At 30.2% G+C, this 13,074-nt stretch overlaps 1 protein-coding gene across 1 annotated transcript; it reads right to left on the minus strand.

The window, feature by feature from the left end:
- Nucleotides 1–6,312: 6,312 nt before the first annotated feature.
- LOC11428924 (aspartic proteinase CDR1) lies at nt 6,313–7,558 on the minus strand. The gene has a single exon (XM_003610837.3). It carries the CDS (start codon nt 7,541–7,543, stop codon nt 6,317–6,319), a length of 1,227 nt encoding a protein of 408 aa, XP_003610885.3. The 5' UTR covers nt 7,544–7,558; the 3' UTR covers nt 6,313–6,316.
- Nucleotides 7,559–13,074: the final 5,516 nt, after the last annotated feature.

A 13,074-nucleotide genomic window follows, 5' to 3' on the forward strand; every position in this document is an offset into this window, starting at 1 on the left:
TTTGGGCTTCAATGGATAAAAAATATAAAAGATGGAATAATAGAAAAATGATGGCTAAATATGGATAAAATGATTGGAGAGGAACCATGTTCTTTTGTCCTCTATATGTGATATAAGATAAAGAGGTTTTAAAATAGGGGACTTATATGGTACACCTGTAAATTACGGTGTACCGGTGCTCTCGCTTACAATTTTTATAAATTAACTATCATTTTTTATGAAAAAAATAGGTGTTTGTTGACATATATATTTTAGAAAATATCATTTTATATGAAAAAAAAACATCATTTCATTTTTTATAAAAATCATATTAATTTTTTTACATTTTATTGTAAAAAATACTCAAAATTCTCCATTATGAGTAATAAGAATTCAGAAAAATCAAATTTTATTGCGTTGACGTTTTTGGTAAATAAGATTTAGTTATTATAATTATAGGTGATAGAAAATAATTTTTTCCTACAAAAAATAACCCATTTAACTATTAATTTAAGGATTTTGTGTACCAATACACTCAAATTGTTGGGTGTACCATAGAACTTGCCTTTAAAATATGAAGAAATTTGGACAAAGCTGTGGTTTTTATATAACATTATTTTGTGTTTATATTTCACGATCATTTTTTTATTTTATTTCCAAGATAATTTTTTTTGTTAAAATCATTAAGGGAATCGGATTTGCTTTTTAATTCGATATACACATGATTTGGAATTAATATTTATTGCTATATACTCATTTTTGAAGGTATATAGTCTTAAATTTCTAGAATCAAACTTTAAATAATAAATATTTTTAATGGTGCAATATTTGGTTTGACTTCATAATCATATATTATTAGGTGACTTAAAAGAATATAGCCATGGCTTGATTAAAAAAAATATTCAATGAATTAAATGTTTTTAAATGAATATTATTTGTTATTGATTAAATTATATTTTATTCTATATTTTTTTTAAAAATACATTCCCTTTTTTTGTAAAAAAAAAAATACAATTTTTTTTTAAGCAAAGGAGATTACAACCTCAGTTGTAATCCCATAATATATATATAGATAGAAAGATAAGAAAGATACAAAGCAAAATAAAAAAAATAAAAAAGAGGGGGGACATAAAACCAAAACCCTCTCGTTAAGAAATTCTGAAATTAGATAAACCTAACTTATTGTGCAATAAGTCTGCCCTAATACTATCAGGAGGATGAGAAAACCAAACATGAGAAGCAAGTTGTAATTCAGTGTTTGCGAGAGTGTCAGCGCATTTGTTTTCTTCCCTATAAATATGGGTAACAAAGAATTTCTTAGAAGCAATGAGATGAATACAATTGCTCCATCTATTTTGAAGATGCCATGGCACAACTTTGGAAGACTTGAAAGCCAAAGAAACAAGCATTGAATATGTTTCTAACCAAAAGTAGCGCCAATCCTTCTTGTGCGCAATCTCAATGGCCACCATGGCGTCAATAAGCTCAGAACATAAAGCATTAGATAAACCTAAATTAATAGCGAAAGCATCCAAAAAAAAATAAAAAATACATTCCCTTTAGCTAAGAAAAGGCATTCCCTCGCGGTGGCGGAGCCTTGAAATATATCTCGGGTGGGCCAACAAAATTAACTCTAATATATAATAAGGCTTAATACATCATTTAGTCCCTTAACTTATTTTTGGATTTCACTTTGATCCATTAACTATAAAGTGTCTTAATTTGGTCCTATAAATCTTCTGCCGTTTACTATTTTGGTCTTCTCCGTTAATATATTGCAAAAATATGTTAACTCCTTTCCACGTGTTAGTTAAGATCGGTGATCAACGGTTGGATTTAAAAAGCACACACTGGCATATCGTGGACTCAGAACATATGATAATTCAACAACAACTATCTTTCTCTACTCTATTTCCATCTACAAAAACAACAACAATTTCTTTATTACCATCAACAATTTCTTCATTACCATCAACAACAACTTTTTCAACAACCACAAACATCTCAATCTCAATTTCAACAACAACAATAAATTTTACAAACAGCAGCAACAATAAAAACAACAAAACTCCATCTTCATCTTCTTCCCATAAATATTTTGTTCTCATTCTTGTTCTTCCATGGTTTGATAATTTCCTTTCTTGTTCTTCCACTAGAGCACTGTTTTGTGTTACGTAGATGATATGTGGGTGAGAGATGATGATGCTAGTTTTTTTTTTTTTTTTTTTTGTGGTTGAAGGTGATGTATTGATGATGCAGTTGTTGATTTCAAGAATAAGTTAAATAAAAACCAAAGATCAAGTTGTTGTTGTTGTGTATGCCATGGGTGAAGAATAGAAGAAGAGAATAATGGAGTAATTGTATGCTTTTGGGTTCATAAATTGTAATGAGTTTTTGCATAATTTAAGCGGTGGTACCTGCTGGCGCGGTTGCAGCAGTTTCCGGCGCAGTGGTCGCCGGCGAAAGTTCTTCGATCCCAAAATAAATATAGGGGTTTTGTTGCAGACATCACAGGGAAGAAGAAAATCATATTAGTTTTTCAAATTGAGATTTGTGGTAGTCGGAAAGTAAGAGAGAAGGTGGTGGTTATGGTTTTTAAAGAGGAAGATGAGAGTAGTTCAATGGTGGTGGTGGTGTGGTAAAACGACGTCGGACGGTGGAGCAATGGTGGCTGAACTATTTTGTGGTGGTTCAAGAGGGAGAAGTTGATGCGCGTTGTTTCAGAGAAGAAGAAAGAGGAAATAATTGTGTTATTTTTTTTAAGTGAGATAATATTAATAATAATAATAAGGAATGAAATAAGTTCCTCCGCCACTGTTCCCTCGCAAAAAAAAAAAAAAAAAATCAATGAAACGCGTTCATTTTTTTTTAATAAGGAATGAAATAAATTCATTGTTGACTTCAAAATCAAATATTCATGAGTGTGTTTGTTTCAAGTTTACCAAATTTATTCCTGAGAATAATATTTCTTGAAATATAAAGATGAGAATTTTATTTCAAGGTATTTAGAAAAAATATGTTTGGTTAACTTTATAATATTCTTATGAACCATAAAAATAGGGATTATAATAGGTAACTACATATAAATTTATTCTCATCTCCATGGGAATTTAATTCCCACCCGTTTCTTTGGGAAAAAATTTCTATTCTCAGGAACATTTTATAGCTGGTAATAAAATTTAGTCAATTTGTAACAAACATAAGCATATAGATTTCTATCTCATGGCTTAAATAGTTTCATTTCACTTGACAAAAAAAAAAGTTCAATTTGAAAAGAATATTATTCATTATTGAATAAGTTATATATTATCGGCTTAAATATGCAATCCATCCCTGTAATTTAGACGCTTTTTGATTTTCGTCCTTGTAAAAATAAAAATTTTAAAAACATCCCTGCAAATTATTTTTTTTTTTTTAAAAAGGTCCCTGACCCCACTTTTTTGCTGACATGGGAAGGCTTTGGCCACGTGGCAGTCCACGTCATTAAAAACTGAAAATAAATTAAAAAATCATAAAAAAATTACAATTTTTTTTTTGAAATATGAAGAAAAAAATTGAAAATTAGTGTTTTTAAAATCTAGAAATAAATTTTTGAAAAATAAAATTAAAAATTATATAATCTCAAAATTTATAACTTTTGAAAATATAATTTAATTTTCAGAATTAAAAAAAAATGAATTTTCGAAAATTTAATTTTCAGTTTTTTTTATGATTTTCAAATTTAAAGAAAATGAATTTTCAGAATTTTGGAAAAAAAAAATTTAAACTAAAAATCAAAAATTTCATTTTCAGATTTTTTTTATGATTTTTAATTTTATTTTCAGAATTTTTTAATTTAAAAAAATTAATTTACATTTTTTCTGATTTTATTTTTGGATTTTTTAATTTAAAAAATGAATTTTTAGAATTTTTAAAAAAAAAAAACAAAAATTAATTATGTGGCATGCCACGTGGCAAAAGTTGCATAGTCAGCTACTGCCACGTGGCAAAAATCATGCCACTTCAACTGAGTAGTGGGGTCAGGGACCTTTTTAAAACAAAAAAAAAAATTACAGGGATGTTTTTAAATTTTTTTTTTTTTTACAAGGACGAAAATCAAAACGCGTACAAATTAGAGGGATAGATTGCATATTTAAGCTTATATTATTATATATGTTTTTTTTAAAGAAATCAGCAATGATATATATATTTAACTGACACCGTGATGTCATAATATTTATTTTAAAAAAGTGAAAAAGTAATTAATTTATGATGCTTTAAGAGTATCCGTCTTACCTTTTCAGTTTTAAAATATAAGAGTTTAACAACTTCTAGCACATGGTCCTAGCTACAAAAAGAATATGCAGATTCCAACCCATCAAGGATATATCAAACCCCATAAAATCTCATAGGACGAATTAGAAAATTTATATGATCTAGATGAGAAATTTTTTTTTTTTTTTGACCCTTTTGGCCAAAAAAAATTTAGATCTGACCCCCTTTGAAAAAGGGAAAAATTCCCAAAATGACCCACTTTTAATTTTTTTTTTTTTTTGTCCTTTTGTGCGTTCCCGCCGTTTCAAACTGAGGGACTGGTGGCCGCCGGTCCGACACGTGTCACAATGCGACAGGGCAGCTTTTTTTTTTTTAATCATTTGAAATGGCGGGACCGATTTTTTTTTTTTTTTTCGTTTTTTGCTTTTTTTAATTTATTTGAGAAAAAATTTCAATTTTGCACCCAAGGGGAATCGAACCAAGCGCATATGAGTCATAGCCATTCTTTGTTACCACTAAGTCAATGTACATTTGATGTTAATTTTTGCATCTAATAATATATATACCCTTTTTAAAACCAGTTTCACACATCAAACGGCGGGAACGCACAAAAGGACAAAAAAAAAAACCAAAAGTGGGTCATTTTGGGAATTTTTTTTCAAAGGGGGTCAAACTTGTATTTTTTTTGGACAAAAGGATCAGGAAAAAAAAAATTTCTCTAGATGAGCAAAAGAAATTGTAAGAAGTTGGAATGAACAGTGGCATATGAGCAAAAATAAGGGTCCTTTTGTTATAAATTAAAAATTAAGTGATTTTAACATTATATTTCTAAAAATTGAACTTTACAAGAAATGATTCCAAAGTTTATTTTTGTTTGACCCTCCACTTTCTAAGAGAAGGGATCCTAGGGCATTTACAATTGAAACATCTATTTTTTGATACTTAAATGGATTTCACGTGTACACATCATTTACTTATAATTTTTAACTCTAGTACTTTATAAGCACTCAATCTCTCCAACCCAGCATTTTACACGAATTTCTTAAATGGAATCTAATAATCAACTATCAATAACTTTATATCGTTATATCTCAATTTTTTAATCTAAAAAAGGTGTAGGTCCCACTTAAGATTGTAGTCTTAAGTAAAGACGACCTGGGTCTGATAAGACCCCATAATCTTTTTCCCACAATGGGGGTACTTAATAGGTACCAAGTCTTAAATGTTTCAGACTCTCTTATTGAAGATGATCTTAGAAATGTGAAGTTTGTGTTAATCCTCCCACAATGAATCAAACCTGAATTCTTCCGAAGGATTCGTTCTAGAGGAAGACTATCTAAGTTTTTTTAAATCGCAATTATATATAGTATAAGTATTTCAAACCTATTTATTATAAATTAAAAGAGAAATCATGACATTACACTAACTTAGATATTCATATGTTAGATATTTTGACATATAAAAATCACATTTTCAAAAACAAAAAAAAAAATCACATATTTTTTCAAAAAGATATCTCTTGAAACTAAACTTGATGAGAATGTACTCTAAAAAGCTTCTCATTTTATGCATTTTTGAAAATTATTATCCAAAATAAATCGTTGCAAAATTATAAAATATTTAAAATGTTTTTTTATAAGAAGCCCATTAAACTAATTTCTCATTTGAAGTTTTTTTTTTTAATTAAGAAAATAAAATAGGATTAAAAGCATAGTCTATTGCAACATGTGAAATGGAGGATTAAAATCCCAAATTTAGAAGTTTAGAAATAGGAAAATAAAATATGTTTTAATTAACATAAGGGATAAAAATGCAGTTAAGTTATATAAATCTCCGTGATTTGCTTTTTCTTTCTTTCGAAAGATCTTTTTAATATGACATCTTTTTTTTCTTCATGTTATTTATTTATATTGGTTTCAACATAAATAGAATGCATATCTTAACATAGTAAAATGTAAAAAAAAGTTTTGACCAAAGAAAAAAAAGTAAATAGTCATATATTCTCTTTAATCTTAAGTCATGATTTATTATTGAAACAAGATAAAACACTGGTTAAGATACATGACTTGAATTTGATTTGACTCTATTGTTTGGTACAATCTGTTGGCTTGAAAGAGACCACTTGTCTATCCAAATCAAATCCTATTAAATAATTTGATTGTGCAAAATTACCATAAACTCCTGGGTCACTGTTAGTACGGTTGTATATTGCCAAGCAAAAAATACCTTTTGTTTGTGGGGTTGGTGGAATGAACGTTTGGATCGGTGTTAAAAGTACATTTGCACCTACAAAATGGAATGTTAGAGTTGGTCCTTTAAGATTAGTTTGTGTACGATAACAAAGTTGAGTACCCAAACTTGGATCATCTGTAATGGGTTTCAATGCAACTTTATTTCTTACTTCAGCAAACACTTTATCATACAATTGTTGCGGCAATAGAATTGGTGGTGTTCCTGAATCAACCAACATGTTAGCCTTTCCAATAGTACTATTCATGGGAAAATATGTGTCTTCCACACTAATACCTAGTAATGTAACAAAATATGATGTATCTTTTTCACGAGGAACCAAAGGAGTAGTAACAACACCATTTCCTAACACTTGACTCCCTTTTCCAAAACTCATTCGGCTTGAAATTTTGATATCGGTGAGGAAAGGAACCAAACATTGAGAAAACTTTTTGCCTCCAAATAAAGGACCTATTTGAGAAATGAGTGATGTTGGTCCTCCTCCAAGACCAATTAGACCCATCTCATGGTCATTAAAACCCCCAGTGTTGTTATGTCCACAACCAAAAAGAAATCTTGAAAGGGAAACAGGTTTACCCGTGTTTGATGTAAAGGTAGCCGTGTCTTGTGCAAGAACACCCTTTGTTAGAGAATTATCTCCGTAGCCATAGGTATAATTGCAACGCTTCTCAGGAGAACACACACCTGTGTCAAGTTTGTGACACAAAGGAGAATCACATGAGATGTTATTGTAAGTGGATGATTTTAGAGGATCAAACATGGGTTTTATTTGTTTGTAGCAACCTAAACAAGGTGCACATTGGATCCATATAAGATCACTTCCTGTGTCTACAAGGCCTGTTATTTTTATTGGTGGAGTTCCAATATATATTTCCATGAGATGTTGGCCAATATAGGCATTTATAGGTGCTTGTACAATATTTTGAATATTGTTAGATGTTTTACGAAACAGTTTGATAGTGAACCCGTCATTTTGGGCTTCAATGGATGACAAATGTAAAACATGGAATAATAGAAAAATTATGGCTAGGTATGGATAAAATGATTGGAGAGGAACCATGCTCTTTTGTCCTCTATATGTCATATAAGAGAAAGAGGTTTTAAAATATGAAGAAATTTGGACAAAGCTGTGGTTTTTATACAACATTGTTTTGTGTTTATGTTTCACGATTATTTTTGATTTCCAAGACAATTTTTTTTTGTTAAAATCATTAAAGCGAATCGGATTTTCTTTTTAATTCTGATATACACAATGATTTGGAATTAATATTTATTGCTATATAGTTGTTTTTTTTAAAAGGAATATAGTCTTCGGTCAAAAAAAAAAAAAGGAATATAGTCTTAAATTTCTAGAATCAAACTTTAAATAATAAATATTTTCAATTGTACAATATTTGGTTTGACTTCACAATTATATATTATTAGGTGACTTAAAAGAATATAGTAGGGGTGGGAATAGGTTAGGCCGCCCGTCAGGGGCCCATGTTCTAACCTATTTAAAATATGGCTCGACCTAGCTTGTTTGTTTTTGTGGTGACCGGGGATTGAACCCTAGACTTTGCATATATTATGCATTGTTCTTACCAACTGAGCTAAGTTCACGGGGACAACGACCTAGCTCGTTTATTTTTTTTTTCTAACCTAGTTCGTTTATTAAATAGATTAGGTTCCAGCTTTTTTAAAAGCTCATTAATTGAAATAGGCTAGGTTAAGGCTTCTAGAAATGCCTACTAGGCCTGACGGATTGGTCCATATATGTGTAATTATATATACTCCATTATATAATACACGTTTATTAGCTTCTACTGAATAGATGTGTTAGCTCTATAAAATTTTATTGAATATACATGCAATATATGCTTATAAAGTGGGTGGAAAATGGATGTATATGTTTTACAAAACTTTATCGAGCTATTAGTTTTTTGAAAAATATATTCTTATTACCCTTTTTATAAATAGGTCAAATGTTCTATTTAAAATTGTTAGTACAAATTAAGTTTTTAGACATGTTAATAGGTCAGGTCAGACTTAGACTTTTAAAAAGATCAGACCATACCTAAAATAAAATCTTTGACAAACAAATAGGTCAGGCTTAGGCTTTGGTTTTTTCAACTAAGTCTGACCTATTTAAAAAAAGTCCGGCTCGGCCGGCCTATACCCACCCCTAGAATATAGTCATGGCTTAATTAAAAAATTGATACAATTAATTAAATGTTTCTAAATGAATATTATTTGTTACAGATTAAATTATATTTTTTTTTATGGTCAGCACTTAAATACATTCCCGTTTTTTGTAAAAAAATATATACAGGTTACATTCCCTTTAGTAAAAAAGAAAGAGAAAAAAAAGAAGTCCCGTGAGCTTATATCAGTTGGTAGGGATATGGCATATTATATGCAGGGGTCGGGGTTCGAAATCCCGTTTTTTATTTTTTTAAGGAACAATTGAGTTAAACTCACGAGTACAATACATTAGTTTTTTTAAAAACGAATTGTTGGCTTCAAAATCATATATTCATCGCTTAATCAATTTGAATTCAAATGAATATTATTTATTATTGAATAAACTTCTTAAAAAAAATATTATTGAATATATTATCATATATAACGTTGAAGTTTTTGCTTTACCAGCTTGGCCCTGTGACTTATTCACCTTGGCAGTTTTATTAATTTCATTGGCCAGGGAAATGGCTGAGTTCACTGCTGCTATGTTAGCTATAGAAAGTGGTTGGAGACTGATTCTCAACCAGTTGGTTTGGCTTTTAAATCTATCTATGTAGTGTCTTGCAGATCTTTGAACTTTACAGTTACTCATATTTTGAAGGAGGGCAATCATTGTGGAATGATGTACATTCTGAAATTATGGAAGACTTTGCTAGAAAAAAGCTTGGTCTTCCTAATTCAGATTCAGTTAGTTTTTGAAAGGGTTTTGGTTCATGTCTCCCCTTTCTTTCTTGTACCTGTTTTCTTTTTTCATCAATATATATACCAAATGAATTCAAGATCTGCTTATTTGTCATATATATGAGACACATAAGCATAGTCTATTGCAACATGTGAAATAGAGGATTAAAATCCCAAATTTAGAAGTTTAGAAATAGGAACATAAAATATGTTTTCATTAAAATAAGAGATAAAATGCATTTAAGTTATATAAATCACCATGATTTGCTATTTCTTTCTTTCGAAAGATTTTTTTTTAAAATGACATTTTTTTTCTTCGTGTTATTTATTTGTATTAATTGGTTTCAACGTAAATGGAATGCATATCTTAACATAGTAAAATGTAAAAAAGTTATAACCAAAGAAAAAAAAGTAAATAGTCATATATTCTCTTTATTGAAACAAGATAAAAACACAGGAGCAGAAAGCAATTGTTAAGATACATGATTTGAATTTGACTTGACTTTATTGTTTGTTACAATCTGTTGGTTTGAAAGAGACCACTTGTCTATCTAAATCAAACCCAATTAAGTAATTTGATTGTGCATAACTACCATAAGAGAAATGATATTTGGACAATAATTTTTTATAATTTTTGTGACAATTTTCTCTGTCATACTCATATTATCTTTTTACTTTCTCTTTCTATTGTTTTGGTTTTTGTGTCAGTACCTCATTTCCTTTGTAAAATTTTGATTGTCACAAAAGTTGTCACATATATGGATGTTCAAATAACACAACTCTTACCATAAATGCCCGAAGCACTATCACTACGGTTGTATATTGCCAAGCAAAAAACACCTTTTGTTTGTGGAGTTGGTGGAATGAAAGTTTGGATCGGTGTTAAAAGTACACTAGACTTTTTACCCGTGTTGTCGCACGAGTCATATATAGTTCTAAACATTACATGCACTTTTTATTAAAAATATAGCTGCGAAATATCATCCGGTCTTTAATAAAAACTCATGATATATGTATATACGATTATTTGTTTAGTATAAATAAGCATTTACCTGTAAGTATTTTTTATTTTTTGGAATGAGCATATACGACTCTGTAAGTTAGATTGCAATTTAAGATGTAATAGATATTTGGAATATAAAGGATTACACCGATGTGGCGGTGTCTGTGTCAACATGATTGGATTATTATGCTGCCAATTAATTCATACTTGCAATGAGAATTATAACACCAGCATATGTGTCAACATGGTTAGATTAGAAAGATGTTTTTATAATTGTCCGCATACTAACATGCATAATATTTAGGATTCGTCTAAACTGTAGTTTTCAGCAGAATAATAAAACTGTCATGGAATGGTGAAACATATATGAGCTAGTATGCACTGTCAAATAGTTTTACAATTCGTAATATTTGTGGAACATACTCTTCCAGTGGCGGAGCCAGAAATTTTATAGAGCCTGGGCAAAAAAATTATCGCAAAATGTTACTTCCTTCCTGCGAATAATTTCACATTTTCTGCAGATAATTTCACATTTCCTATGGAATCTGTAGGAAATCCTAGGCAAAATCTGCAGAAAATATGTTTCCTGCGGAATGTACATAAAAATTCGCAGGTAAATCCGCAGGAAAGGATAAAAGTTCTAGTAATGGTTGGGATTGCTACAAAGAAAATTGGAGCTGAGCCTGAGCTAGTGCCCAGGCTAGCTGGGGGTGGCTCCGCCCCTGTACTCTTCATATACGTACACCATAGTTAACATAAAACACATAACAGCTAGTATGTTAATTATTCTATTAATCAAAAAACCAACGAAACCAACGAAAGCATAACTAATATTTGTGAGCAATCTTTAGTATGTGAGAGGTGAGCTTTTTTGGTTTGGAGAACATGACCATTTGATCCGAATCCATTATCACATTCAGCTCAATACATGGATCAGTTCTCTTAATTATCCATAATTGCATATCTTCTCTAATGAAAATGTCTCCTTTGCAAATAACGAAGGCTTTTGGTACACTTCCGTCCCTCTGCTTGGTAACTCTTGTTTCGTTCAACAATAGTTTTGTATTCATTAAAGATAGGATGTGGCCTCACTCAAATTTAAAGAACAGTTCCAAACATATAAAATACTTGGTGAAGTCAAATAAACAAATTAGGGGAGATCACAAAAAATAAGAAAAAAAAACTTACACTAAGAACTCTAGAAACAATTTATAAAATTGGATGCTTGAACTTCTTTTCAGAAATTTTGTCATCAATTGGTTCTCTCATAAAACAGGTTTTTTTTTTTATCCAACACTAATCAACTTTCAAGCTAATTTCAATGTTCCTTTAATTTATAGAATCAAATAGTTACATTTAATACTAAAATGCTATCAAACCATTGCAGGAAGAAAAAAAAAAACTTTCAAGCTTCCACCAAACCATCAATAAACATATAAAAAACAGAAATTTCTAAGATAATATCCAAATGATCCGCACAAAACAGGATTTCATCCTTATACTCTTCGAACACAAAAAAGTATCATCACTTTGATCTGTCAATGAAAGAAATGCTTAATATCATATATGGTTAGTAACCAAAAGTAATCCAGAAATGCTATTTTTATGAAGATTGTTTAAAAAACAGAATCACTTGCATATTTGATCATAGTAAAGTAAAAGCAAAAATCACCCTTTCATTTGCTAGATAATCTATAAAAATAAAACAATTACAGTAGCAAAACATATTAAAGAATACAATTAAAATAACCAAAATTGAACCATATATATCAACAAAATAGATTATGGTGGTTCAAAGATGCATATAGGTCTAGTATCCGGTATTGGTTATCCGAAGCATTAAATCCAACAGAAAATTGAGACTTACCAAGTGGAAGTGGAGAAAGAGATGTACTTGAGTATGCCAAAGACGTACATGTTGGTTTATCCAATTCCTTAAGAAAAGATCTTACATACCTTTTTTATTTCATCTTGACTGAAGGGTTGAATCAATCATCCTTGTGACATATCGATTGGTGTCTTACCAAAGAGAACAAATAACCAAAATTAAAAAGTTTCTGATGTTTTCAGTAACACACTATGAACAGTGAACTCGGACTGAACAATGTTTTCAGTATCTCAAAGAGGACGCGATGAAGGCGGAGACTCACAATAAATCGCAATGAAGGCGTAATAGAGTATATTGTAAAGTCTAGATATACTAGTTCTATCAAGTTAGTGTAGTTATAGAAGAAGTAACAAACTGTGCTGATGTGACAAGTTTGTTACTGATTCATTTCATTCCTTGCTATACTATATAAGGCTAGCTCTCTGATGTAACAAATATCAATGAATCATAATGAAACACTGAAAAGCTTAGAAGCAATATCTCTCTCATACTTTTCTAATATGGTATCACGATCCTTCACGGTCCTTGACCTTCAAGCTTCTGCATAAGCGCTTTCTTCAACCTTGAGCTTCGTTTTTCTCTTCAATGGCGTCTTCACCGACACAAAACGAATCTGAGCATAACAACTCTACTGATTCTGTTATTCTTCCAGTTACTACCAAAGATTCAACTAGATCTGGATTAACGCATTCTCTCACAATCAAGCTTGATGAGAAGAACTTTCTGCTTTGGAGCCAGCAAGTTAATGGCGTCATTACGGCGCACGATCTTCATCGTTTCGTTCTCGATCCAAAGA

Source organism: Medicago truncatula, chromosome 5 (assembly GCF_003473485.1).
Source record: "Medicago truncatula cultivar Jemalong A17 chromosome 5, MtrunA17r5.0-ANR, whole genome shotgun sequence".
Taxonomy (NCBI): domain Eukaryota; kingdom Viridiplantae; phylum Streptophyta; class Magnoliopsida; order Fabales; family Fabaceae; genus Medicago; species Medicago truncatula.

Coding starts and splice junctions, on each gene's coding strand:
- LOC11428924 (XM_003610837.3), bottom strand. CDS start 7,543: ATGGTTCCTCTCCAATCATTTTATCCATACCTAGCCATAATTTTTCTA.